The following is a 26,695-nucleotide window of genomic DNA, read 5'->3' as shown; positions in this document are numbered from 1 at the left end:
CCACTGAGTTGCGCACAGCTACAGTTATCCCACTCCACAAGGGGGGGCTACACCTTGGATCCTGGGAATTACTGCCCCATCAGTCTGACGAGCCTGATCTGCAAGGCCATGGAATGTATTATCATGGAACTTATAAACAAAGACAATGGCAACCTTCAAACCTGGACCCCACCCAGTTTGGGTTCGGGAAGGGACGATCTTGTCTCCTGAACCTGACTGACTTCTGCAAATCAGTCTCCAGAGCTGTGGACGAGGGTAAGGCGGTCCACACAGCCTATCTGAACCTCGCCAAGGCCTTCGACACCATCCCCCACTCTGGAATCAGATAAACTTACTAGGCTGGGCATTACTCCCTATGTCACTCGATGGGTTGCCAACTGGCTTACTGACAGAATCCACAGTGTAAAATTAGCCGACTCCAAATCTAGCTCCAGACAAGTGGAGTACCTCAGGGTTCAGCCCTGGGATCGCTCTTGTTTGGCATCTACTTCTCTGAAGTATAGGCCAACACTAAGGGACTCTAGCTAACAAAGTTTGCAGATGACTGCAAAATGGGAGCCATTATTGAATCCCCAAATGATGTGGATATTCTACAAAAGGGCCTTACAGAAACAGATGCTTGGTGCCAGAGCCATGGGCTCAAGCTCAATGCTAAGAAATGCACAGTTATTCCCTTTGGGAACAAACATATACCTGTGAATTACCACATAAGTGGCAGTACACTAAACACCTTAAGTGTGATGAGACTTAGGGACACAGGTGGACAGTGGTCTCACCTTCGTTAACCACATCGCCACAACAGTCAGGAAATCCTTCTATGTGGCATACCTCATCACTAAGGGCTTTTCATCCAGAAAAAAGGAGATTATTGTCCCACTGTACTCATTCCTCATTAGACCCATTATAAAATCCAACACCCCATTTGATATGTACCTCTCAGGACATCTGCAACAACTGGAAAGGCCGCAGAAATACCTCAATAAAAGAATCACAGGCCTAAAGCAGATGCCCTATGCTGACAGTCTAAAAAAACTCCAGATATACTCTGTTACATATTGTCTACTCAGAGGCGATCTCTGCTTAGCATACAAGGCCATGTCAAACCCAGAACTGTTGGACATGGTACACTTAAAGAAATCACAATCCCACAGGGCCACACACTCCAGGGATCTAAACCTTATCATCACAATGAACAAAACATGCTGGAGGGATAGGTTCCTGACCCAGAGACTCCCCAGACTCTGGAATAGACTGCCCACACATGTCAAGCAGAGCACCTCTTTGGTCCTCTTCAAAAGGAACCTTGACGATTGGATGGGAGATAGGAAATTCACCCCGGGGATCACTTCAGTTGCTTTGCTAGACAGGGGTCCAGGGAAGTAAATATTGTTCGAAGAAATAGCCAGGGAATTATTATTGCTAGGCTTGTATAGGCCCCTAGGGCCTAATACCAACCTATGAACCTATAAAAGTAGTTTTCTTTATTCTTGGATTTATAAATTGTGTCTAATGGCTGACTGGACACTGAAAAACTGGACATTCTCAACTTTACAATAATAGTTGAGGTGAGAAGTAACAAGGAGTGGGCATAGTGTGTTTTTTTTTTTGTTTTTTTTGCTTTTAACTTTTAGTGAAATTGTAGCTTCAGGTTAAGAAAGATGACAATGTCCATTATTTTGGCAATGATAATGGAAGAGTTTGAAATCACAAGTGTCCAGAAAATGTGGACATAATGTTTGGGACAACTTTTGCGTTAGTACTGCATGAACTACAGGGAAGCTGCAAAAAGCTATACAATTCGTTTTATTACTAGAGATGACATGGGGACACTGGTCAACTGTGCTGTCTTTTTTTTTTTTTTTTAAAACTTTTATATGGGAAGTGGAAATCGGCAGAAGAAAGGTGGTAGAAATGGAACTGGTTTTCTAATTAATGAACATTTGCAAGTGGATAAGAATTGGTCTCACCATGACAATATCTGAGATTATCAGAATCTACCCATATATAAAACTGCAGTGGTTAACAAGGAATACACTTGGTGTCCATCTTATTATATGTGACGTGGATAGTATGTGTAGTCACCCTGCTGACAGAGAGGGAAGTGGTAGCAACTAAACAAATGTTTCTCAGTCCATGCACATGAATTCAGGAACACTGGCGCCTAATGTTCTCCATAGGAAAAATTATGTACACTAAGCTTTTTTCAAATCATCATCTAAAAACTATAGTTGCAACAAATATTCATAACTAATAACTAATGAGAACCAAAACAGGAGCATTATTCAACACACAAAAATCTTCCCAACAGTATTAATGCTGGCATGCCATCCCATAATCCTGATATTATAACTTGCTATTACCTCAGTTTTTATGTGGATTTTTTCTATACAGTGAAGCTATCTATCTTAATGTTGGCTTCAAAGTTAGAACACACACAAGGGAAGATAGGAATTGAATGAGCTACATAATGTTTGATTGACAATGACTGTACAGAATATTATATGTGATGGATAATATTTGTAACTGAAATTATATCAATATGGTTTGTTTTAATTCATATAAAATGTATGATTGTCTATGTCACAAGTGATAATTCAATAAAGGTGTTTCTTGTTTAAAAATAAAATGCACCACACACAGTTGTTTGTCTTTTTGGCTTTTCCCCAGTTAGGGGTCCGTCACAGCGGAACTCCGGTCTGCTAATGATTGGCAGTAGACTTTTATGGTGCCGAGTTGCCAGCCTGATGCCCAACCTTCAGCGAAGACACGCCCATTTACACATGTCTTTTGAATACCACTCAACCACGGGGAGGACATGCAGACTCCACACAAAAGGCACTCCAGCCGAGAATCGAACAGGAGAACCTCTTGCTGTAAGGCAACAACACTACCGCTGCACCACCGTGGCTGTTAAAATACATCACGCAATATTGACTGTTAATTGAGATATTGCCAGATTCATTAATGCCTACAACTAAGTGTATATGATCTGTATTCAAGAACATTCCTGTCATATTTTCTGTGCTTTCTAGTCACACAGAACGATTAAACTAAGTGTACAAGTAGGCTACACTTTGTGGTAATCTTTATAAATCCCCTCAATATTTAAGGTGGTATGAAAACCAGTAGGAAAACTAAAATAAGGAGGAAGAAGGTGTGAGGTTATGTTTGTCTTTTCTGTTCACTCAGAACAGTATACACGTAGTGTAGGTGTTAATGAATTCCAGGAACCATTTTTCATCACCTGAAATATAAACCAACTGCTACATATGTGCATGTGCATCTGCATTAGATAGTGGCCTAATAACAGTGGCAAATGTGCCCCCAGTGAGATGAGCCTCCTACTGATATCTCATGATAATATCTCTGAAGTAGATGGTGGCCAATAATCATGATAATATGATAATGTAGCACATCTTATGATGTATAATTCTGAACAAGTTATAGTATCTTCAGTTCTGCTCATCTAAAGCACTGCAAACTAAAGTGTTTTCAATGCTTTTCTCTTCATGTTAATGGTTTGCATAAACAGTAGTACAACAAATTCAGTGTGAGATATGTCCCAAAATATTACAACTATGAACGTCTTCATAATTATAACTATACAAAAAATGCCAATATCTTCTTTTAATGTGACCCAAAGTCATGTATCCCGTACCAGTTTCTTTCTACCTAGCATCTAATACTCGTACGTCATTTTCTTACGGCCAGTAAAATATTACATATTTTGTTGATTAATGTGATAAATCACTATAGCTTCATCTCTGCCAAGGCTTCAAATTCTAGTCTCATGCCAGACTGCATATTTTCAGCAGGTATTTGGAGTCCTGGATCAATCCAAGTGTGACCCCTTCCCATATAGGTATTACGGACAAGTTCATTTAACATTAATCTATATGCTGCCTTATGATAGCCAACTGGCTCACTGCCAGATTCCACACAATTAAGGGTAGGGCACCCCTCCATATTAAAAAGTCTTCAGTGGAATTTCTCATAACTGAGCCCTGGGCTCCCTCCAATTTGGCATCTACTGCTCTGATGTGAAAGCAGACGTCAACAAGCTATTACTAACCAACTTTACAGAAGGCTGCAGTATGGATGCTGATATGAATTCCTCCACAAATACTCATACATTCTAACAAGGGCAGGACCAAATCAGTGTCTGGTCCAGTGACCACACTATTAAACCAGAGATGCCAAAATGTAGTGTGGTTTTATTTGGGAAGCAGTACTTCCCTATTTCACAGAGTATAAAAAGCATCCTCTCACACTGACAGAATAATTAGAGATCTGTGTACTTTTGCTGATAATAAGACTTCCTTTGACTACCACATATGTCAGTCTTGGGTACAAATTCATCCTACTTTGCACAGAAAATCTCCCAGTGGCACCTCCTCTAGGTCCAATGAAGTCCGAGTTTCTCTTTGCAGCTCCTTTATTAGGCCTATCAGTGCTCCTGTTAGCATGTACCTCTCTAAATATGCAGCCCAGCTAGCGAGACCGAATGTATTTCTAAGCTATCCAGACAAATTAAAAGCCTTCTCATTATACTCCACCTTATATGGGTTCCTGCATGGTGATCGCTAAGAAATCTTCTATGCAACAAGATATCCCCATTCTGCTATACTTCTTCCCCCTTTACAAATCTGGGGGTACCATGAATACTCATTCCAAAGACCCTAATCTTCACTGACACAAACAAGACCTGCTGACATAAGATATGTAACTCAAAGCACCCTCTATATGAATGAAACAAACTCCCTTTACACAAGAAGTAAACAAACAATACCTTGGTCACATTTCATTCCAGGCATGATGACTGGATAGATAAAAACAAAGTCAATCTTGAGTCTACAGATGTGTTCTAAACAGGCATAGCTAGTATTGCTCAAATACTGTTTATTCCAAATTTTTCAATGCCCTTCTGGACCGCTTCCCTAGTATGTTACTATGTATCTATAGCAGAGCTTACAAGCACAAAATAAAAAAAACTGAAAGGATTGCAAGTTTTTAAGACTGCAGGGGTACATTGTTTATTATTTATACAGATGGCATATTTTTCCATCTGCAAAGCCTAGCCTTTGAGCAGTTGTGAACTGTTTTGCGACACACTTGCAAATAGGTCATGTATACAAGTGTTACTGTTTACTTCTGGACTAGGCCATTATTTATTGACTTCTTAAAGAGTTCAGGGCTGGACTGGAAGCAGCTTGTCCAGCTCCTACGTTTGTGTCATTTAGGGTTAGTGTTCTTTTTTACAAGCTGCTGAGGTGTATGTAAACCTTTTTCTGACAGCTGTGTATGTTCTGATATATTTTACTTCATATTTTTATTTATTTGCCAGTGTTATTACTATTAGGAGTATATGTAGGATACTTCTTTGGTATAATCAGTTTTATTTTAAACAGGGTTATTTATGTACTTCGTCTGTAATCTTTAGTGGGAAAGAAGGAATGATATTGATATTTTAGGTGTAGAATGTGCAGAAATTGCAAAACATTTATGTTATCAGGAAATGTATATTATACTGCTGCTGTAAATGTATAAGAGGATTTGTAAAAACAAAAGCAATTCATTTCTTTGAACCAGGCTGATGACATGCATGGGATGGATGGTTTAAATACAGAAAGAGAATGCAGAGAGAGTTCAATTAAGTCCCTACTTCAGATGTTTACAGTGAAACTGATGACTATGGAAAAGGGACATCACTTGGGGAAGCTTAGAATGAAAATTCCATGTCAAATCGGCGTGGAATTTAAAAAACAAGGAAAGCCCTAGGTAGGTATTAACAATAATACATGTCAGACTACATTTCATACTGTTACACAGAACAAGTCTTGTAGAGAAATAGACATAGCCGGTTTTAGGCACCAGCGAATCCTGCGGTCGCTGGGGGACCCCAACCACTGCAACTTATGTTATCTTGATATTTTGTAACATGTCTGTCAAACCAACAAAAGCTAGTACAGCAAGCTTGTATACTTAAACCAGGTAAGTAATCTCCTTCAAAATTCAAAGATCTTTAGCTATAGTAACAATACTTTGTCAAGTAACAAACTTTACAATTTCATTACATATTTTACCAATGATATAATGCTCCAGCCTAGTTAAGCCCTGTTGGTGGACATCCTCTTCACTAAAATTAACAACATAGCCAGTTTTAGGTACCTGCAATAACTGTGGCTGCAGGGGGCCCCTTAATCCTCATTGACTGTGTGGGGGCCCCACAAAAGCTGATGTTGCTTGGGGAAAAATAAGGAGAAAAAAATGTATTAATTTTCAATTACACTCTTTAACGTGAACAAGACTGTAATATGACCCTGTCAGGACAAAGCTGTAATGAACATAAGCAAAGTAAGCACTAGAGATCAGCAGCCCAGGGTGATCGATCTCCGTGCAAACTGTGGAGTTTAAGAAGAGCTGATGCTTCTAATCTTCATGGATGGTTTCTTTTTCAGGGTTTTTATACATACTGGCAGAACAACTGACACTATAACTCTCGTCTTTGCTGAAGAATTCTGTTCAGTGATAAAAATAGCATAATAAAGTCTCAAAATGAGGAACACATTTTATATATTACTCTAATTCACTTTGAAAAAGTTAATAGAATAACACATTTGCATCAACATGCATTTTTTAGACAATAAGTGTAAAACTCTGATTACTTGATTTAGTGTGACAGAGTAAAATTATAAGACAAAAATAGGAATATCTGTGAAATCAGGGATAGTGATAGGTATTAATTTACTACTTACTGAGGTAAATAAAATTGTCTTATCCCTGTTGCTGTTTGATGACTGCTAAACAGCAGTCACTGATCTTGTGTAGCAGTACTAGTGTTGTACAATGTACTTGTTGAAATAAGTACAAAATTAGCATTGCTGTGGTGTGTGTGTGTGTGTGTGTGCATGTCTAAAATATCACTGATTTTTATCAATGCACACATCCAATAATGCCGGAACACACACATTATTCTTCTGGGTATCAGTAAAAAAATGTAGCTAACAAGTGATTATATTTCAAAAGTAAGGCATAATGTATGTCATAGGCATTCAGACACTTAGATCTTCTAGGTATCGGGTGGCCTCCACTCCCTAGACTGTATAAATAGATGCAGGGGACTCTCTTAATCATCCTTGACTGTGGGGACCCCAAAAAAGCTGTTTTTGTTTGAGGAAAAAGGAGGAGAAAAAGATGCTTTCATTTTCTGATTGCACTCTTTAGCCTGAATGGAGTTATGATATGACCCTGTTAGGATAAAACTGATAACAGCCTTTGTCCTCCACGACAAACATTCTAAACCATCCCTGCTCAGATGTTTGTGTACAGAAATTTACCATATGTTATGTGGGTGCTGGGGATTGTGCAGTTATCATTTTCTTTACTTTTCTAACAGACCTCAGAGGTATACAAAGAAAGTTACTTTAGCTCATGTAGGGGCAGTGTACTGCCCTGTAGCAGCAAAGTAGAATACATTATTGCAGTCATTATTTATTTTCACTTTCCTCACAATCAAACATCAGACACATATACAGCTGGTTGCCTTTTGGGGTTAGGATCGAGGAGTTAGTAGGCATGCTATATATATGTATTTCAGCAGTCACTTGAAATACATGACTGTGGCCATTTGAACCTCTGCTTTCATCCCAATTTAACACCAGAGGGTGGCATAGGCAGTGACTGTCTTTTTGGGAGGATTAGTGATGTAGGCAGTATTCCCATGCAGGATCTGTGTATCCTCACAATTGACTTTTTAATTTACTTGGAGCTTCTATTTTTGTCAGCTTTGAATTTTAAGTCTTGGGTACAACTTATGTCTTTATTGAAAGAAAAAAAAAACTGAAATTCTTTTTTCTTACTCACAATTTTTGTTTAGGCCTCTTTTGGATTAAAAGGTTGGGAAATGCTCTAGCTTCTGGGGGCAGCGGCTTAATGGAGTTATTTCCTAAATGGTTATTACTGTGCTGACTTGGTCAAGAAAGTATATCGAAAAGACAGAAGGAAAACTAAAGCTGAACAGCAACACTGAATTTCTTTCCTTAATCATCATTGCTGTTCAAGCCATCATTGGGTAAAAAGAAAAAAAATAAACTTAAAAAGCACTTTAGAGCATATATAAAGTTATGGCTTCTTGAAAAAGCTGAAGAAAAAAGGTTAAATGTGAGAAATGGAAGAAAAAAAGTAATGTGCATAAGTGGGAAGCCCAACATGGGGAAAACAGAGGGGAACTCTGGAGGGGGTGTGTGTTTTGTTTTTTTGTCTGGGGCTGAAACAGTAACCAGTGCCTAGGGTTCCATTCCATATTAGTTCTGTCCTGTACACAGAGTTGTTGTAATGTATCCTTGTTACACCTAAATGGCAGTAACTGTAGATGTCCCTTTGTGAGATGGGCCAACACAGTGTGGTATGTATGCCTGTTGTAATAAGATCATTGTAGCTAAGGTCAGTCTGTGTGTACTACTCCTAAAAGCCTGCAGCATGAACTAAAAAGATGGATAGAAGTAGCGGCAGTGACAGGGTGATACTTAGACTGAAAGTGGCCAGGGGGCCCCCAACTTGACATTTGCTGGGGGCCCCCAAAATGCTAACACCGGCCCTAGAAATAGATGATTTCTCATAACAGTTTGCTAAGATAGCAGAAAATATTCTTCATAATGTGGCACTGTCCTCACAGGTACTCCCCATACAAGATGTCAAAATAGGGCTTATGCATATCAGTGAAAGACCAGCAAAATATATAGCATCCCCTAATACTTCTGATACTTCTAAATCAGTACATTTGAAAACGTTCAAATGAAGGATCTCAACCACCTTTTGATCCATCTGCGATTAATAAGCATAACAATCCTCACAGCTTTGAAACCTTGATAATAAAACTATTGGTTAGACTGTTACCTGAACTGAAGAGAGATTCCATAAGTGCTACATTTTTATCAGGATTAAAAATTATGTTTGTGAGCTATAGCATCAAGGCTGGAAATAAATAGTCAGGTGTATATTAAGCCATGGTTATACATACTTTAAATTATCTTAGGCATATTCCTCTCACTCATACAAAGATGCTGAAGACTGCAAAAAGCAGAAAGTAGGATGCATTTAGCATGACATCACGCTCCATCTAGCTTATGTGATTATGAAGTCACCAAACATTCCTTACTGAACAATTGATTTAGTAAGGTTTTGTTTTCTTAGAATGTAAAGTAAAAACCAAAACTTCAAAGGAAGATATTGTGGCGGACTCTTTTACATTCATTTCTGCTATGTTAAATCTGAGTTACAAGGAGGGAAATTTGTACCTGGTAAGGTCAGAATATGTAATGATTTTTTTTAGAAGGGTCAGTGTGTCAAAAATGCATGCAACCGATATCAAGTATACAATAACATTGTAATAAATATTATATAACTATAATGATTCTAGGTAACAAAGAATAAGGTAAAGATTATAACACAAAGCAATTTTAGGATTATTACCATAATGCATGCATCGGATGGCTGCCACTTCCTTAACTTTAGAAAATCTGGACATATGCATTCCAGAATTAGGGGACATGGGATAGCTGCGCTGATGCATAATACTATAAAAAAGATGCTAATGAGGTACATGAAATCCTGCCAGGAAATTAACAACTTCTATAATATGGAAATAAAATAGTGATTGATGGTTATAAACATACTCTAGATGGATTCACTATTTATAATTATAGTAATGTGGAACTTGGAAAGGAACATTTTTCTTTATTGGAGAGAGGATTTAAGTTCATTCCATCAGTGAAAGGGAACAGGGTGCAATCATTACTAGGTATAAAAATCTTTATAAGAAAGATGAATTTAGAGTTACTATTCAGAAAGGAAGAATATGGTCTGGATAGGAACAGCATACAAATAAATGAAGAACAAAGAGTCTTAAAGAATAAATCCACTTTTAACCCTCCCATACATGCACAACTTAGAAATTTTGAAAAAGTGTTGGAAGATGAAATTAAAAAAATGGATAAAAAGACTAAATATACAAACAATATGGACAAGGGAGAGAAAAGGATGTTGGAAGAACTTAGACACAATAGAGAAGTCAGGGTAATGAAGCCTGACAAGGGAGGGGGCGTGGTAATAATGGATATGATACAGTATGAGAGTAAAATTAATGATATTCTTATGAATGGAACTAAATATAAGATAGCATCACGCAACGAGATTAACCTGGCATACCAAAAGATTGACATGGTTTTACAGGATATGGTATTAGAAATGGTAATAGATGAAAAGATGTTTTCTTTCCTTAAAATCAACAAGCCGAAAATACCAGTTATTTTCGGCATACCTAAAATACATAAGAACTGGGAAGATCCCCCTTTCAGGCCGATAGTATCAACTGATGGGTCCAAAACGACACCTTTGTCTAAGTTCGTAGATATCAAAACAAAGCACATATGGAAGAACAAAAAGGCGATTTTAAGGGACTCTTGGGATTTACTAAGAGCATTGGTTCCTGAATTATTTGACAAAGACCTAATTCTAGTAACCATAGATGTTGTAGATTTATTTGGGTCCATTCCATACGAGGAAGGAATTAGAATGTTTGAAAACGAGGTATACCGTGACAAAAATTTGTCTTTTGAGGACAAGGTAGCCTGCATAAGTTTAATGGATCTAGTGTTAAGAAACAACTTCTTGTACCACAATGGAGAGTTCTTTCAACAGACACAAGGAATAGCAATGGGGGTCACATGCGCACCTACATTTGCTAACCTAGTCCTTGCCAATTGGGAGGAAAAGTACATATTTCCCTCTGGGCACATGCAATACTGCAAATTGTACAAAAGATTTTTGGATGATATAATAATTTTCTGGACTGGTGGATATGATAAACTAAATGATTTTATTAAATATATTGGTGAAACGACTAATTTCCTTAAGTTCACACATTCAACATCCAATAATAGTATTGCCTTCTTAGATATTGAAATTAGGAAAACTACTGGGGCTTTTGTGACAAGGGTATACAGGAAAGACACATACGTCAATTCATTTCTCCACTTTGAGAGTGCGCATCCAATTTATTGCAAAAGGAACCTTGTGAAGGGACAATTCGTCAGGGGATCCAGGATGACAAGCTTAGACGAGGACTTTAACATTGAATGTGATAAATTGGAGACGATGTTTACAGATAGAGGGTACCCCAAAGAGTTTGTTAATGAACTTAGAATAGAAGTAACTAAGGCAAGAAGTGGAAGATTCAAGCCCATTCTAGGGGAAAGAGAAAACACAATTAACTATGCTGTTAACATGAAAATGGGGAATGACAAATACGAACAATCACTAGTTCTAGAATACAATAATCTAAATAAGAAAGTAAAGGGGCTTTTTCAAAAAGAATGGGAGAAATTCAAAACTCTCACTGATTTAGAAGGTCTATTTGATTTAAACCCAAAAGTTATGTTTAAGAACCCCCAGAACATCAAAAATTTACTGGAAAATGGGAATGGAAGAAAAATTGGTGATAGGGCTCTTTCATGTAAGGTGGGGACATTTAAATGTGGAAAGTGTAAACAATGTGAATTTGTAATAAACCTTGAGAAAGTATATTTGGATAGTAGGGAACTATGGCTGTACAGCAAAGGTTATTTTAACTGTGATTCCAAAGGTCTGATTTATTTGGTAATTTGTAAAAAGTGTACTTCGTTTTACGTAAGTAAAACTGAAAGATCCTTGAAAAAGAGGATCTATGAACACATGTACGATATTAAAAAATGTAAGGAAACGAATGCACTTTTCAGGCACAGTAAGACTTGTAAAGAATATCAATTTAACTTTTTTATTTTGGACCAAGTAAAAGAGGACATTAGGGGGGGGTCCATGGGAAGAGACCATAGGCTACAAAGAATTATGGTGGCAGGTAGCTTTAGAAGCCAATAGGACCCCTGGCCTGAATGAGTACATTTCTATTTTACCATTGTTAAAATTGAGGGCAGCTAGAACATAGTTATAAGAAGTCATTTTTCAAATGACCAGTAGATGGTGCTAAACAGCGTTCAAAGAATTCTCATTTATTTTATACAATGTTTTTTTAAATGCATTTTTTTTATATATAAACATAATATGCTTTTAATTCTAAGCCACGTAAGAAATAGATAATAATAACTACAAATAACATTTTACCTAGGTTTTAATATTTTAATAATTTAATAGTATTTATACAAACACAAATGGTTTAATGGTTTTAAAAGGTAATACATATTAATGAGATACTAACGAGATTTTAGTGAAAATCTGATTTGTTAATTTTTAATCATGGTCAGTTAGGATTGGTTTGTGAAGTATTAAATCTGTATAAATAAGAATGTAATGAATATGTACTTTGTGTTTAATCTGATGAAGCCTATATACGGACGAAAACGCGGATTTTCTAATAAAGCGTTTATTTGTTGGAATACAATTTGCTTTCTCCTCACTACTTCTTTTATTTGAGGTTCTTGGTACAGTTCACAGAAGTTAGCCGTTGATTTAACTTCTATAATATTCCAAATATCAGACCTGTCACCTGGTTATCACAGCCCTAATTTGAATACTGAACACCATTCTAGATTTCCTGACCTCTAGCCTGAGAATTTGGTACATGTCCAGACTATTCATTTGGGTGAGTTCACCTACCCAGATGTAGTTTGTGCAAACTATCATTAAGGTTCCTCTTATGCAACAGAGTTTTTGGCTGGTAACTCGGCATGTAAAAATCAACTACCAATTATTAGCGGACCGGAGTTCCGCTGTGGCGACCCCTAACTGGGAAAAGCCGAAAGACACAACAACATTATTGTGAAAACCATCCATTTGCTGATTGACTTTCCTACTCATTGCAGTAATATTACTGCTTTATTTACTATTTAAAAAATGCAAAGCTAAAGAAGATCTGCCTTGACTCAGACAGGTGTACTAAATTTAAAAATATTAAACTCCTGCCATGCTGAAAGATTAAACTAGACATTCTTATAAAGAAAAGGGAAACATACTTAGAACATATAGGAAATATGACAGCAGAATTAATAAGTAAAACGATATATATATATATATATATATATATATATATATATATATATATATATATATATAGATATATATATATATATATATATATATATATATATATATATAGGAGAATTAACTACTCAGCATTTTAAATCTAAAAGCAAGTGCAGTCTGGTTGTAAAATCCAACAACGTGGAGTGCTTTTATAAGTCTGTGAACTGCCAAATGAAGAATGACAATTTAATAAGGTCACTGGCTCATAATAACTCAGTAGTTGCCAAGTCACTAGTCATGGCAAATATTTCTGATAAGTACTTTCTACCCAACTCAGCAACTTTTTCCACCTTGTGTTTGCAAGCAGTCCAGATAAGCAGTGAGTGCCCATGTGCTTTGTCATGCATGCAGTAAGTAAGGGTCAAGAAACATTTTGTGTAGGTCTTGAGTTGATAATTTATCAGGTTATTTTATATATACGTTTAGGATAAACTGGACAGCCCATGGGCCCTGATAACTTATCAGACTATGTTATATGTGGCATTAAGGCTGTACTGGATGATCTGTTGGGTGACCCGTTAAATGCTCTTTGACTCACTAGGGAAGTACAATTACTAGAAAATACTGCATGTTGTTCCAGTTCAGAAAGGTGCAAGTTACAGTTGACAGCTGTACACCCGTAAGTCTTACATCTAGTTTAGGAAAGTATGTCAAACAAAATATTGTTGAACACAAGTTGTAAATACATTGAGTTGGGAGCAACAGCAGAGATAATGGTGGGTTCATATCTAGAGTACTGATACTTTTGGTTAGGGGCTGGCATAATGGTTAAGGTATTTAACTTGCAGATACAGGGAGCACAGTTTGATTCTCACCTCTGAGGGAAACTGGCTATGCTTAAAATGGCCCACAAAGGCAGCTAGTCTAGCATTTACCTATGAACCTATACTAATAGTTTGGGGGTCTGGCATAATGGTTAAGGTCTTAACCTCATAGATGCAAGTTACGGGGTGTGATTATGACTTCTGATTATTGGCTAGGCTTGTAAAAGTCCACAGACTGATAACCTAATATTTAATTAAAAGATGGGTTTGGCAAAATGGTTAAGATCTTCTCCTTATACACAAGGTACAGTGTTTGATTTTGACCTCAAGTTATTGGAATAACTTTGCAACTGTCTTCAGACTGCCTACCTAGTATTTAATTGAGTATAATGCCCCCTTCAGCATGCACCTGACCAGACATCTACAACAGTTAGATACCCACAAATATTCCTAACCAAGCGAATACAGGGTACAAACACATTATCCTATATGGACTGTCTTAAAGCCCTGTCTCTAGACTCCATCTTTTACAGGTTATTGAATGGCGATCCATAGCTGCCATACAAAGCATCCCTGGATCCAGCTCTAATAGAGCTTTTGCACATCCTCAAAACAAACAGCATCAGAACCACTATATCCAAGGAGTCAGATTTTGCTTGTGATATAAATAAGACATGTTGGTAAGACAGATATGTGTCTCAAAGGACCCTATGCTCCCAGGCTCCAGACTCCATCCCTAACCCTATTTAAGAGTAACCTTGACCAAAGGATGAGAAATCGAAAATTCACCCCAGGTCTGGCCCCCGTGTCAGACAGAGGGTGACAGTAATGCCCAAAGTAACATACCCCCCACATAACCTCTACAAACTTCCTTACTAACATACCTTCTCCTAATAAATGTCCATAACATATAGGTACACAAATGGATTGTACTGCACAGTTAAGCTTACAAAGGACCTGGTGGTTTTTAGCCTAGTATACACCTATGAACCTAAAAATGATAACAGACAAAAAGTGCACCCAGCTGTTGGACATTAGCAAGCATGGATCTCTGATAGATCTACCCTCATCAATTTAGCTAAGTTTGTGGAAAGGAGATATGTGCATTAAGTGTATGATGGAAACTTTTAATTAGTCTGGGAGAATTGATAGAGTCCAAGTGGCTACCATTTAAAAAAAGAGAGAGAGAGAGAGAGAGATGTTTGTTAGAACAAGAAGGCAAAATCTAAGACAGGCAGCTTAGTAGAGAGTCAAGAAAATATTTCACTGAATCATTGTAGCAGTCTTCCCATGGAGGCAGATGTACAAGGAACAGCGAAGAAGTTCTACAGGTTTACGTGAGAGGTATAATACAATCCTTACAAAGTCTGTGCCAATAAGCTTTTTGATAAACAAAACCTGCATTCCATCCTGTAAATAAAAGGAGGATTAGTTGAGCTATGTGATCATTACCTACCCTCCAAATAAGCATCTCTGGCTTACCCATAAGCCTCCTGTCTCTCTAATTTTCATGTAATGCTATCCATAAAGTTTATGCCTGCCTTATATTCTCAACTGCAGGGGGCAGTAGCAGTAATAACAGGTTCATAAGAGGTTACTAGGCTAATGGCCCTGGGGCCTTTACAAGCCCAGCCATGTTATACCTGTGTTCCCTAAATGATGTTGGTTAGATGATCGTTATTTGCAGATTGAGTATCATCAGTACCACTGCCCCTCTCCAGAAGGGACACAGGTGCCACCCCCAGTGTGAATTTATGCTCTCCCATCCAATTGTCTAGGCTGCGCTTGAATAAGGTCATTGAAGAGCTCTGGTTCATGTGAATTGAGAGTTTATTCCAGAGGAGTGGCAATCTCTGGGAGATGTATCTGTCTCTCCAGCATATTCTGTTAATGTCACAGGCTAGGTTAAGATCCCAGGAGTGAGTGACTCTTGTCCCATTTGATTTGAGGATGTGCAGCATTTCCATTAGGGCAGAGTCAGAGTCTGCTCTGTAGCCAAGTGCACATTGCTTCTCAGCAACCTGTAGGATACAGAGCACAGTGACAGAGCTTTCAGTATTTCCATGCAGGTCATGTTTTGGAGGCCCTGAATTTTCTTGGTGAGAAATCTCTGTGGTCTATCCAGCTGCTGCAGGTGTCTGGTGAGCTACATGCAAAAGGGAGCGTTGTACTCTATTACTTCTCTGATGAGGGTTGAGTACAGCGGAGGTATAACATCCTTAATCTTGGATGCGATACCCTTACTTATGAGATGCGCAATGTAGAAGGCTTTCCTCATCACTGTGGACACGTGGTGATTAAAGTTTAGATTGCTATCAACCTGTGTTCCCAAATCTTGCACCACTGGGTTTGCGCTTATGTGGGTGCTGTCAATATTGTAATTTGTTGGGACTTCCTCTTTGCCAAAGGGGATAATAATTCACTTGTTTATGTTTAGTTTTAGTCCGTGGCTTTGGCACCAATCATTTGTCTATTTTAGCCTCTTTTGTAAAATGTTATCATTTCGAGACTCAATGATTGTGCGCAGTTTGCAATCATCAGTGAACTTGGTAAGCCACAGGCCATCTACTTTCACCTGGGCTTCTGAGAAATAGATTTCAAACAGTAGGGGACAGAGCACAGATCCTTGTGGTACACCACTGGTAACTGATCTATTGGTAGAGGTGGAATCTACAACTTTGATACCATGCGTTCTGTCGGTGAGTCAGCTGGCTAACTACCTAGTGACATATGGGTTAATCCCCATTTGGGAGAGCTTCTCAGTGATGCCTGAGGGGGGACTGTGTCAAAAGCCTTAGCTAAGTCAAGATAGGCAGTATGTACTCTTTTACCTTCATCCAGAGCTTTGGTAACATTCTCAAAGAAGTCCACCAGGTTCATAAGCATAGTCTATTCTTAATGTAGCCAAACTGGGATGGGTAAAGAGTTTGAAGGTCGCCTATGTCCTTGTTGATATGGTCATAATGATTCTTTCCATGGCCTTGCAGAAAAGGCTGGTTAAGCTTATGGTCCTATAGTTCCCAGGATCGGCTGATGGACCCCCTTTGTGTAAGGGGATTACTATTGCTGTTCTCCACTCTGCTGGAACAAAGATGGTGTTCAGGCTGAGGTTAAAGAGAGTGCCAAGCAGTTCCGCTAGGTCTTATTTTAGATTGTTTAGTAAGCAGCCAGGAATGTTATCTGGTCCCATAGAGGCCATGTTTTTGGCCTCAGAGAGTGCAGATATGACCTGCTCTTTGGAGATACTAGGTGGAGGACTGGTGTCAGGGTATGCCTGGTGGGGACAAGTGGGTGAAGTTTGCCCCAAATCTGTCAGCTAGCAGGTTGGTAGCATCCTCAGGTTCAGTATGAGAGGTACTGTCCACTATAAGTTCAGCACATAGTTTGGCACTCCTTTTTAGATTTCTCATGTAGCTAAAGAATGCCTTATGATTATCCTTAGCCAGGGATGCTAATTTAACTAGCTTTAGAGGACTTTACATGATATCTGATTTGCTTGTTCATGCTGTGGAGGGTATTCGTCTTCTGCTGAGTAAGTTCTTAGATATCAGTTTCTTCCTTTTGTTATATAACCTATTTATACTTGAGGTTCACCAGGGTGGTCTGTTTTTTTGGGAAGACCTGGTTTTGATCTGGTCAAGTATAGCTGAGTCTCTACAGTTGTTTAGATGGTTATAGAGGGCATCTGTGTACTCCTCTACATAGGCGTCATTGCTGGGGGTTTGAGACTTGTTATATCATCGCCGAGTAGGCTGTAGTTTGCTTTGGAGCAATTTTCCATTTTTTTCTTCCTGTGGGGGTGTCAGGTCTGATCATTACTTTGAACGAGACAGATTTATGGTCTGGACTTACCAGGGAGGGCAACACACAAGTGGTAGTTCACTGACATCCCCTGTTGGTGAGTACTAAGTCTAGGACACTGGAATCCCTTGTGGGGGTGCAGAATAGCTGTTGCAGAACATCTATATTGACAAAGTCCGGGACCCGCAGGGTGAACATGTTTGTGCTCATCTAAGTCGGCCATTCAGTGGAAGGACAGTTGAAGTCTCCCATGACCAAAGTGTTTTGCAGTTTAGTGAGTGACTCTAGTAAGTCCAGGTAGGCGGTGTGTTATAGCTAGTTGTACCTGGTGTAGCTCAAGAGAGTTGTACTGTTTAAACAATCTCAAGGTGTAGTTGGCTTTAATGAAGAGTGATACACCTCCACCTTTGGTGCTTTCACACTTGTTTCTGGGTCTGAACGTGTGGAAGACATTGTAGCCTTGCACGTCCGGGGGTGCTCTCTGCGGCTTTTAACCATGTCTCAGTAACTGCACATGTCAGCATCTTCCAAAGTGTGGAGTGCTTCCAAGGACTGGAGTTTCCTGTTTTGGCTCCTAGCATTAAGCAGCATAACCTTGAGTTTGTCTCAACTGGATTTTTTTACGTCGGAAATTTTGTTATTTTGACATTGCCTAAAAAAAAGGCACTATGGGGGAGGCAATCACCTTTGCCAGTATTCGAAAGCATATAAGGAAAAGGCGAAGACCATTGCTGGCAAAGCAGTGTGGTCTGACAACCATGACTTCCCAGGCGGACAGACACTGGATCCTCCTGTATTGACACCAGAAGCGAAGCCAATTGCTGAAGTCAATTATTTTTGTCTATATTGTGGCATCATCTTAGGTGAAGGCATAATGCTGCTTAGGGCTTGGGACTCACCTATCTGGGAAACATAATCTGAGTGTTCAGTCATGTCTCTCTTCATATTGTCCAGAGAGGTATGTCTCAAATCATACACCCCAACATGTACTATGACAGAGTCATAAAGGCAATTGTTGTTGAATGACTTGAATGCATGTGTGATCAGATGGATTCTAGCACCTGACAGGCAGCTGTCTGTGACCTTCTCCTTGCCCAGCCTGTTGACGGATATATCCGCGTGTCTCACTATTGAGTTGCCTATGAACAGGACATTTGCTGAAAAACTGGTGTGTGTGATGTGTAGTGGATTCTATTTGCTTTACAGTGTGCGCAAGTGGTTTGCACTTAAAGGTCTCTGATATTTTGGTAGGCTTCTATTGAGTACCTCCACATATGTGGATTTATGTGTTGTAACCTTATTTTGTGTGAGAGGTGAAGCGTGTGTACTGACAACCTTTTTAATGCCCAGTTGTTGTTATGGGAGAGAAGTGATTCCAAATTCTTAGTGTAAATACATCTCTTACATATTGTATTTGTTTGTTTTAGGAGTAATTGGTTGTCAGTACACATGAGGCAATTACTACATTGTCTCACGATGCTAATGTCAGTAACGCTGGCCACAGAAATGGTTGGAAACTGACCATTCATTATGGCAGGTTTTTACAGTAACTACTATTGGGGAGTGGGTTAGTCTGACCAGATTTTCCTCTAGGATTAACAAAAGGGCTTACTTTATTGAAGGCTATGGGTGAAAACTACGGCAACGCTTCCCATTATGCAGCTGAGTTTCTTGCTATGCAGCAGTGAAGCTTGGTAGGGTTCACTAACAGATGTCCAAGAGAAAATCATCTTTCAAGGCATTTGCTTATATACACGGCACTGCTGAACTCCATTGTGAGGTGCATATCAACATGCAAACATGAGGCTTAAATGCAGGCAAAATTGAACACTTATAAGCTAAACTACCAGTGGGAAAGCACACAATGAGCTTTCCTCCAATAATCATCAACTCCAATGAGGCTCTGACTACACACTTTTGCCACAAGGGTGCAGACAGTGCCCTGCTCATGTAAGATGGCTGGAATAGTGCTCAATTCTAACAATACAATCTAGATTCAGCAGATCTAAAGCTAGCCTATGCTATGTACTAGCAACAGAAAAACTTTTTTAATGTGCAGAAAAATAGAGTAAAAAACAACAAACTGATAAAATACAGTATGCAAAGCATAAAGAAAACTCAAAAGTACATATTTTTTCAAAGCAGTACAGTAACAAACTGATGATGTTTGTTTAACAAGTGCAGGCTGAAAAACAGTGATAAATTCAACAAAATCAATAAACGCATCACAGAAGTGTTAAATAGCACTAACACATTTAGAATAAGTGCAAAAAAGCACTTATCAGCTTTGCAGGTCCAGATGGTTTTATAAGCAATCCAAGTTTTGTAGTCACAGTTGTGCAAGCCAGGCACACAAAAGCTCTGTTAAGGCTAGGCCAGGCACACAGAGAAGCATTTTCTTTGCATTCAAACCATTTACCAATGAAAGAATTGACCTTCAAAAGTACAAGCTGTGGTAAATGCTTTCTCTTGTACTACTGCTTTTGCTTCTGTTTCTGTAATATGAAGGCATAAATGGACCTTTTCGGAGGCTGTATAAGCCATATGTTCATAAAGCTCTGTCTTTTAGGACCCCATGTTATGAAGTCCTGCAACAATTAGGAGAATAATGTAAAACTATGCAGAACTTTAAACAGATATTCCAGATTCCTGTCCTCAAATAAGCAAAAATTATACCAATAAAAAACAGGTATTTTACAGAGAGCAGGCAAGACAGCAGCAACTCTGAAATAAGAACCAGTTCCAAATAAAACAGCAGGCACTGATATCATAAAGGTACCAGCAACCATAACATCAGGTGCTCCGAAAGGATACATCATTTAGTCCGGTCTTCACAGTCACTCGGCATTTGACAGGCAAGTGGCCGCTGTGTTGTAAATGGAGAGAATTAAAGGCATACAGATTTTACAGAACCAGTGATTTCCTCTCAGAGTGCACCCAGCCAAGCTGCAGTCAACAACATGCACCTCCTAACATCACTCCTTTTTTCTGCCACATACCAACTAGCTTACATCTTCATCTCCTGCACAAAACAAACCATATAAAACAGAAAGGCCTGGTTTGCACCCAGACAGCACAGTAAAGACACTGCTGTTCATCCTTGATCGGACTACAATGGTTGGAATTCATTCACTAATTATCCGTCACTCAGCTGACATTCACTCATAAGACTGGATGTTCATCAAACTGCCCAGCCCAATCAGATCATATTATGTGGTGAAAAACTTAGGGAGAATATAGGACCTCTGTTGACAGGCATTCTAGTGTTTCCAAAACAAGTTATAAACCTGATGACTTAGTATTTTGTTTCTCTTAGGAAATCTCTGGAATAAGCCCCCCACCATTTACAAAATGCATTTTAGCCATGGGAAAGAGACTTTCAATAAAAAAAAATACAAAAAAGTGCAAGCTTAATGGAAATGGATACTACTTCTTTTTAAACACTCCACAGTACTCACTGATAATTGTTCACATTTATTTCTAATGAATACAGTATAAAATCAACAAGCCTATATCTTGTCACTGTGTGGTAGATCAAACTTTTGTGCGTAACTTATACTGCCTGGATCATGGCATAGGCCTAGTCAACTGACGGAACAATTTTACATTTACATTCAGAGTCATAAGTAAGGTGGGGTGGAGGGGCAGCTACCCTGGGCATAAGCTATAAGACATGATCTTGTGGTGGTTATAGTGCAGTACCAACATTAATTTATGCAACTACAAGAATACTAAGGCTTTGCAGTCACAACTGAAATGCTCTGTGCGTGTCAGTAACTGTAACAAGGAGCTTGAACTGCACAGCGAGCCACACAACTTCGCAACAGTTTTGTTTAAACTTGAATCATCTATGAGCACCCAGTACATACTTGCTAAATACTCTCTTTACTAAATGTATTATCAAGACTCTCATTTCTTTTTACCAACTCAATCATATGTTTGTGTATACACACACACTATATATATATATATATATATATATATATATATATATATATATATACATATATATATATATATATATATATACACATATAAGCTCTATTACACGAGTTTACAGAATACTGACATGGCTCCTCTAGAACAAGCTCTACTGTCTACAATTCTAGAATATTCACATAATCTACATTTACTCCCTTGTAAAATACATTTGATGTCTACTGAAGAAATACCTGTATGTCCATCCTTTTTAAGTACTGGAACAGTTCTTCCCAAGACTCGGTTATTCACATACATCAACTGTAACAGCTAACTGAAGACCTAATTAATTTCCAATCCAGTTAACAGATGAATACCCTCATCTCCTGCCCTGCCCCAGGCAGAGAAAAATTAGAGTTTCTCTCTACACAGATCACAGGATCAGGGGGATTCTGTTCAGAAGATACTCCCCAGAAATTTCCAATAGTCCAGACCTAAGCTGTATCCCTTTTAATCCAGTACATTTGCTTGCCCTGGAAATCGTCATCTGCAAAATTTCCTGAACATTCAAGCAAAAGAAATGACTTCAGAAACAGAAAAAGGAACATGAATTTGTATAGTAGTTTTTCCTGGTTATAAAGAAACTGAAACAATGAAGGTCCACCATAGACTTACCAAATATGAACAAGTTTATAAAAGCAAAGTTCAAGATTTTAATCCTGTATGCATTCTTGCCTTTCCAGCAACTAGGTGTTTTTAGTGAATCGACACATACAGAACACTCGATTTCATAACCAGCTTTCCAACTTTACCAAAGCCTTATTCTCTGCTCTTTAACAGACCCTTCTGAGTTTTCAGCATTTCTGCTCAGCCCCAGATACACAGAAATTAAATCTAGTGCACTCTCAGATAACAAGTTCAGGAAGCTCTACTAATCACAATGATTTGCGTTACCTTGATTACAGGACAGGGTTCAATCAAGCAGTCGAGCAGTGAAAGAAACTCATTTAACAGCTTGAATTCCAATGGCGATGCTGGGTTTCATCTCCTTACCACCCCAGTGGCTTATGATGAAAACCCAGTGGTGTGAGAAAAACTAATGGAAAAGGGCCAGCCAGCCTTCTCTTCTGCCCCCACTGACAAATGATTTGCAATGATAGACTGAATTCAGTGACCATTCTTGAACCCAGGCCTCCATTTTTCTTTTCTACCTCCCGTCACAAACCAGAAGTTAACTATGGACACCACAGTTTACACTCCGGCAGCCCATGATCAAGAGGTGCAAATGCTAAGAATCAGTCACCAACTCAAAAAGAGAATCATATAAATAAATACAAAATCAATGCTACTAATATTTCTAATTTTGAAATCTTCACAGATATTTTTTGGCAGGAACCTTTCAGGTAAGAGCAGACAATACTACAGTGATAAAGGTATAAAATAAGCAGGGGGGCATACATGGTCATGCCAACTGTGCAGATAGGCAATGGGAAAAAGCAAGCCAATTAATCATTGTTCTGCGAAAGCAGAATATTTCCCAAGCCAGCAAAACTTTGGCATATTCCTGCTCATTTTGTGTTCTGTTATTCTCACACTTTACATTCTTAAAAGAAAAAAGTGGGGATGCCAAGAGACAGATAATGTTTACAGCACACCTAAACAACCAGCTTTCAATATTGTGCACAAGGCTGCCTCACCCTCTAGTAGAAGCAGCATTAACCCTCTCATTTTCATGGAATCAAAATTGTCTCTATTCATTCTTCCAACCTTTAATATACCAGTGGATGCTTCTACTAGTAAAATGAATAAAAGCAAATATAGTACTAACTGCACTTTTCCAGCCAAGGCAAGCATGATTCACTGTTAATTCAAATGGCAGCCGAAGAACTGTTACCACCACCTCTTAGCAAAGAAGTTACTCTCCCTGAAAGGAAGAAATTTACTTCACCATAGTCTTGGAGCTTTCAGTCAGACGGTATGGGGGATTTCCAGTTAATCCTCCAAAGTTATTTATCTCGTAGTGAGGTATTAACTCTGAGACATGTTGTAGTATTTACAGGGTAAAAAAAAGACTTTACTGCAGATGAGGTTTCAGTTCTACAAGCATTGTAGTATCTGGCCTTGGCTTATTCAGTTAAAGTATATATTTAGCCATCTCTGTCTGCTTGTGAAATGTCCCTTATCTTCAACAGTGAAATAATTTTTAAGAAGCATTTTACATTTAAGACCTCTGAGACATCCACTGTAATGGACAGGGATGTAAATCTTGCTCCAGAGAAGATGATTCTACCCCCTTTTGAGATGATCAGTTGTACTTGCTTAAAGATTTTGTCCTGGAAGATTTAGATTTTAAATTGTTACTTCTGTTACAAAATTACTGAATTACAGGTCGGAATGTGTAAACAACTTTAAGCACTCATCCAGCATAATGGATGCCCTTATGGACATGCCTCATCTTCATGCCTAACTTGTTTCCCGAACTTACTCTGAATTAATCTATTCATTTTTCAATTTTCTTTCCTATGCAGAAAATGAAGTGGAAAGAATGTTGTACTAATATGGTTGTACAAAAAGCTCTGAAGTATTACATGCATGAGATAAAGCCCATGTCTGATTGGTGGTTTCTTTTAGGGAAGAAAAAAGAGCAGTTTTCAATAACCGAAATATGTTAAGTGGTTATATAATTGCACAGCTTCTGTTATCTTCAGTACAGCAATAAATTATCAAAGAAGATTAAGGCACAGACCAGTAGCTACTACTATGGCAATCTTTAGGAAAGTAACTGCTCAAAGTATGCATCTCTAGTATACCTCATTATGAGGAATATTCCTCGTTTTAAGTCTCTTGCAGTTCCACACTGAAAGCATATGTCACACATTCAATGTTAATTTTTTATCTGATATCCATGATAGATAAAACTAAATCATAACAATCGGTCAAAATAACTTCTTATAAGTATGAAACAACATTTTAGTCATCCTATGAGCTTATCAGTTGAAGCTGGTAGTGTTTCACATTTTGTCCATTTGTTCCACATTATATGAGGTGGTGTTCCACATTAGAGAGATGGAAGGTTGAGCGCTACAGCTCACAAAGATGTTACACGGTTACCCATCCACATCATTCAAAACACTACAGAGTACATGGCTAGCCTAGATTCAGAGAAGGCTTTATTTCTACAGTCTGTCATGGAATGCTACAGTCCAACCACCCTTAATGAGCCTGTAAAGCTGTGAGGCTTTCCAGTCTCCTGCTATAAATACATGAACCTTGCAACACCATTACATACTAGAACTACATCACAATGCAGCACAGCAGTACATGTCGAATGGTATTATCGTTGTAGGATAAGTGTATTCACCCCTGGTCTGTGGTACTGTGCATACTGGTCTGGAAACACATATTTATAGACTTTGGTTAGACCAGGCACTTCCAACCTCATTTATATAGATGGAGTGTGATACGTAATGATTTCACATAAGCTATTATAAGTCAGCTAACTCCCTTGTAGATTCATGACTGGTATAATATCTAGACATATTATTTCTTCTTTCATATGTGGATACAATTAGTCAACCTCATGCGAATGTGTGTCTGTGTACGCCTCTCTGAATTTGCACATATAATATATACAATAAGATGCTGTCCGGTTCGATTCTGCGTCTTCTGCGTGGAGACATGTGTAAATGGGCGTACCTTAGTTGAAGGTTGTGCGTCAGGGCTGGTAACTCGGCACGTAAAACTCAACTATCAATCATTAGCGGACCGGAGTTCTGCTGTGGCGACCCCTAACCGGGAAAAGCTGAAAAGACACAACAATATATACAAAAGCAAAGCAAAGTGTATAAGTTGGCCATTGCTTGAGAGTGCAGCCTTGATCAAGGCTGGATGTCTGACTGCTGCAAAAAATCTGTCCAAGGCTTACATCCACCTGAAGCTACTTTCCATGTTTGCAAATCCTGTTCTTCATAAATTTACATGCTATATATGGACGTGCGTGTATTTGTATGCGAATATCTATTTATCTGTCTATCCATCTATACGGTTGTCTTTAACTTGCTCAGTATTCAGTTGCGCGTGCCTCATCTGCTCTCAGTTGAATGCGTGTCTGAGTATCCCACTACAAGGCACTCAAATACACAATTTCTGTAAATAAACTTACACTCAGTTTGAGACCCCTTGGGGGCAGTATACTTATAGACTGGGGGTGTGGAACTTGTCACCATGTTAGAGTAACATAACTTTCATAACATGAACTAAGAAACTTGGACAGCAAAGCTATTACAGATGAAACACTTAATGGACCATCAGTACAAGTCACAGAAAAGGCTATCCACAAAAATAATGGAAAACAAGGAACAAAACTGTGTGTAACTTTTGGAGTAAAACCTTCCTTTCGAAGACCTAGCTAAATTAAACAAAAATGTACACCACTAAACACATCACTCAAACAATAAATACTAATTAAGTACAAACATGTACATGCCAAAATGTGCTGGTTAAAATGTACCTCAGAACTTAACTCAATACTCTGTGCCAAGTACCATATATACCCAAGCAAGTCGTGTGTCATCAGTACGGACTAAGTCAACAGTATGTGCGAACAGTCAGTGGTATTTTATCCATTCCAACTCCATATCATCATAAAGCTGACGAACAGAAAACACTGACATTTGTACAGAAGAGCGCTCTCTCTCTTTGTAAATAACCAAAGAACTAAATAGAGCTGTAACAGGTAAAGAACAGCACCTGCAAGTTGTACAAGGAAGTGCGTGAGAAAAGAAGCACAATGATAAAAGGCAGGGCAACATTACGCTACCATATGATAGGGGCTGCATAAGAAAAGTGTGCATGGCTGTTGTGAAGAACATCAGAGCTAAAAAGGGCTAGTACTCCTATGTTAATGCACACCCTAGCATGCTGTCCAGTGGCTTATAGCTGTAGCTACTGGAAGTTTGCTAAACGAAGGGCAGCATGCTTAACACAGCAGACTTCAACTTGACCAATGTGGATGTGCATAACAAATCTCCAACCCTATTCATTATATAAACAGAGAGAAAAAGGGGTAGACAGGAAAGTAGGAAATGGAAGAACAGCAAGTAGAAGTAAACACAGAAGGGTAAAGGTTCTGCATGAAT

At 38.6% G+C, this 26,695-nt stretch overlaps 1 protein-coding gene across 1 annotated transcript in view; it reads right to left on the bottom strand.

Moving 5' to 3' along the window:
• Positions 1–9,571, bottom strand: part of LOC122792442 (exostosin-1a-like) — an 866,275-nt gene extending 856,704 nt beyond the window's left edge. Inside the window, exon 1 of the mRNA XM_044060230.1 lies at positions 9,472–9,571. Coding sequence (XP_043916165.1) covers positions 9,472–9,571 — 100 coding nt within the window. The remainder of the gene's footprint in view (positions 1–9,471) is intronic.
• Positions 9,572–26,695: the final 17,124 nt, after the last annotated feature.

Source organism: Protopterus annectens, chromosome 1.part2, assembly GCF_019279795.1.
Source record: "Protopterus annectens isolate FY-2018-M chromosome 1.part2, PAN1.0, whole genome shotgun sequence".
In the NCBI taxonomy this organism is placed as follows: Eukaryota; Metazoa; Chordata; order Ceratodontiformes; family Protopteridae; genus Protopterus; species Protopterus annectens.
Note: the sequence above shows the minus strand (reverse complement) of the source record. Positions and strands in the feature narration are given on the sequence as shown.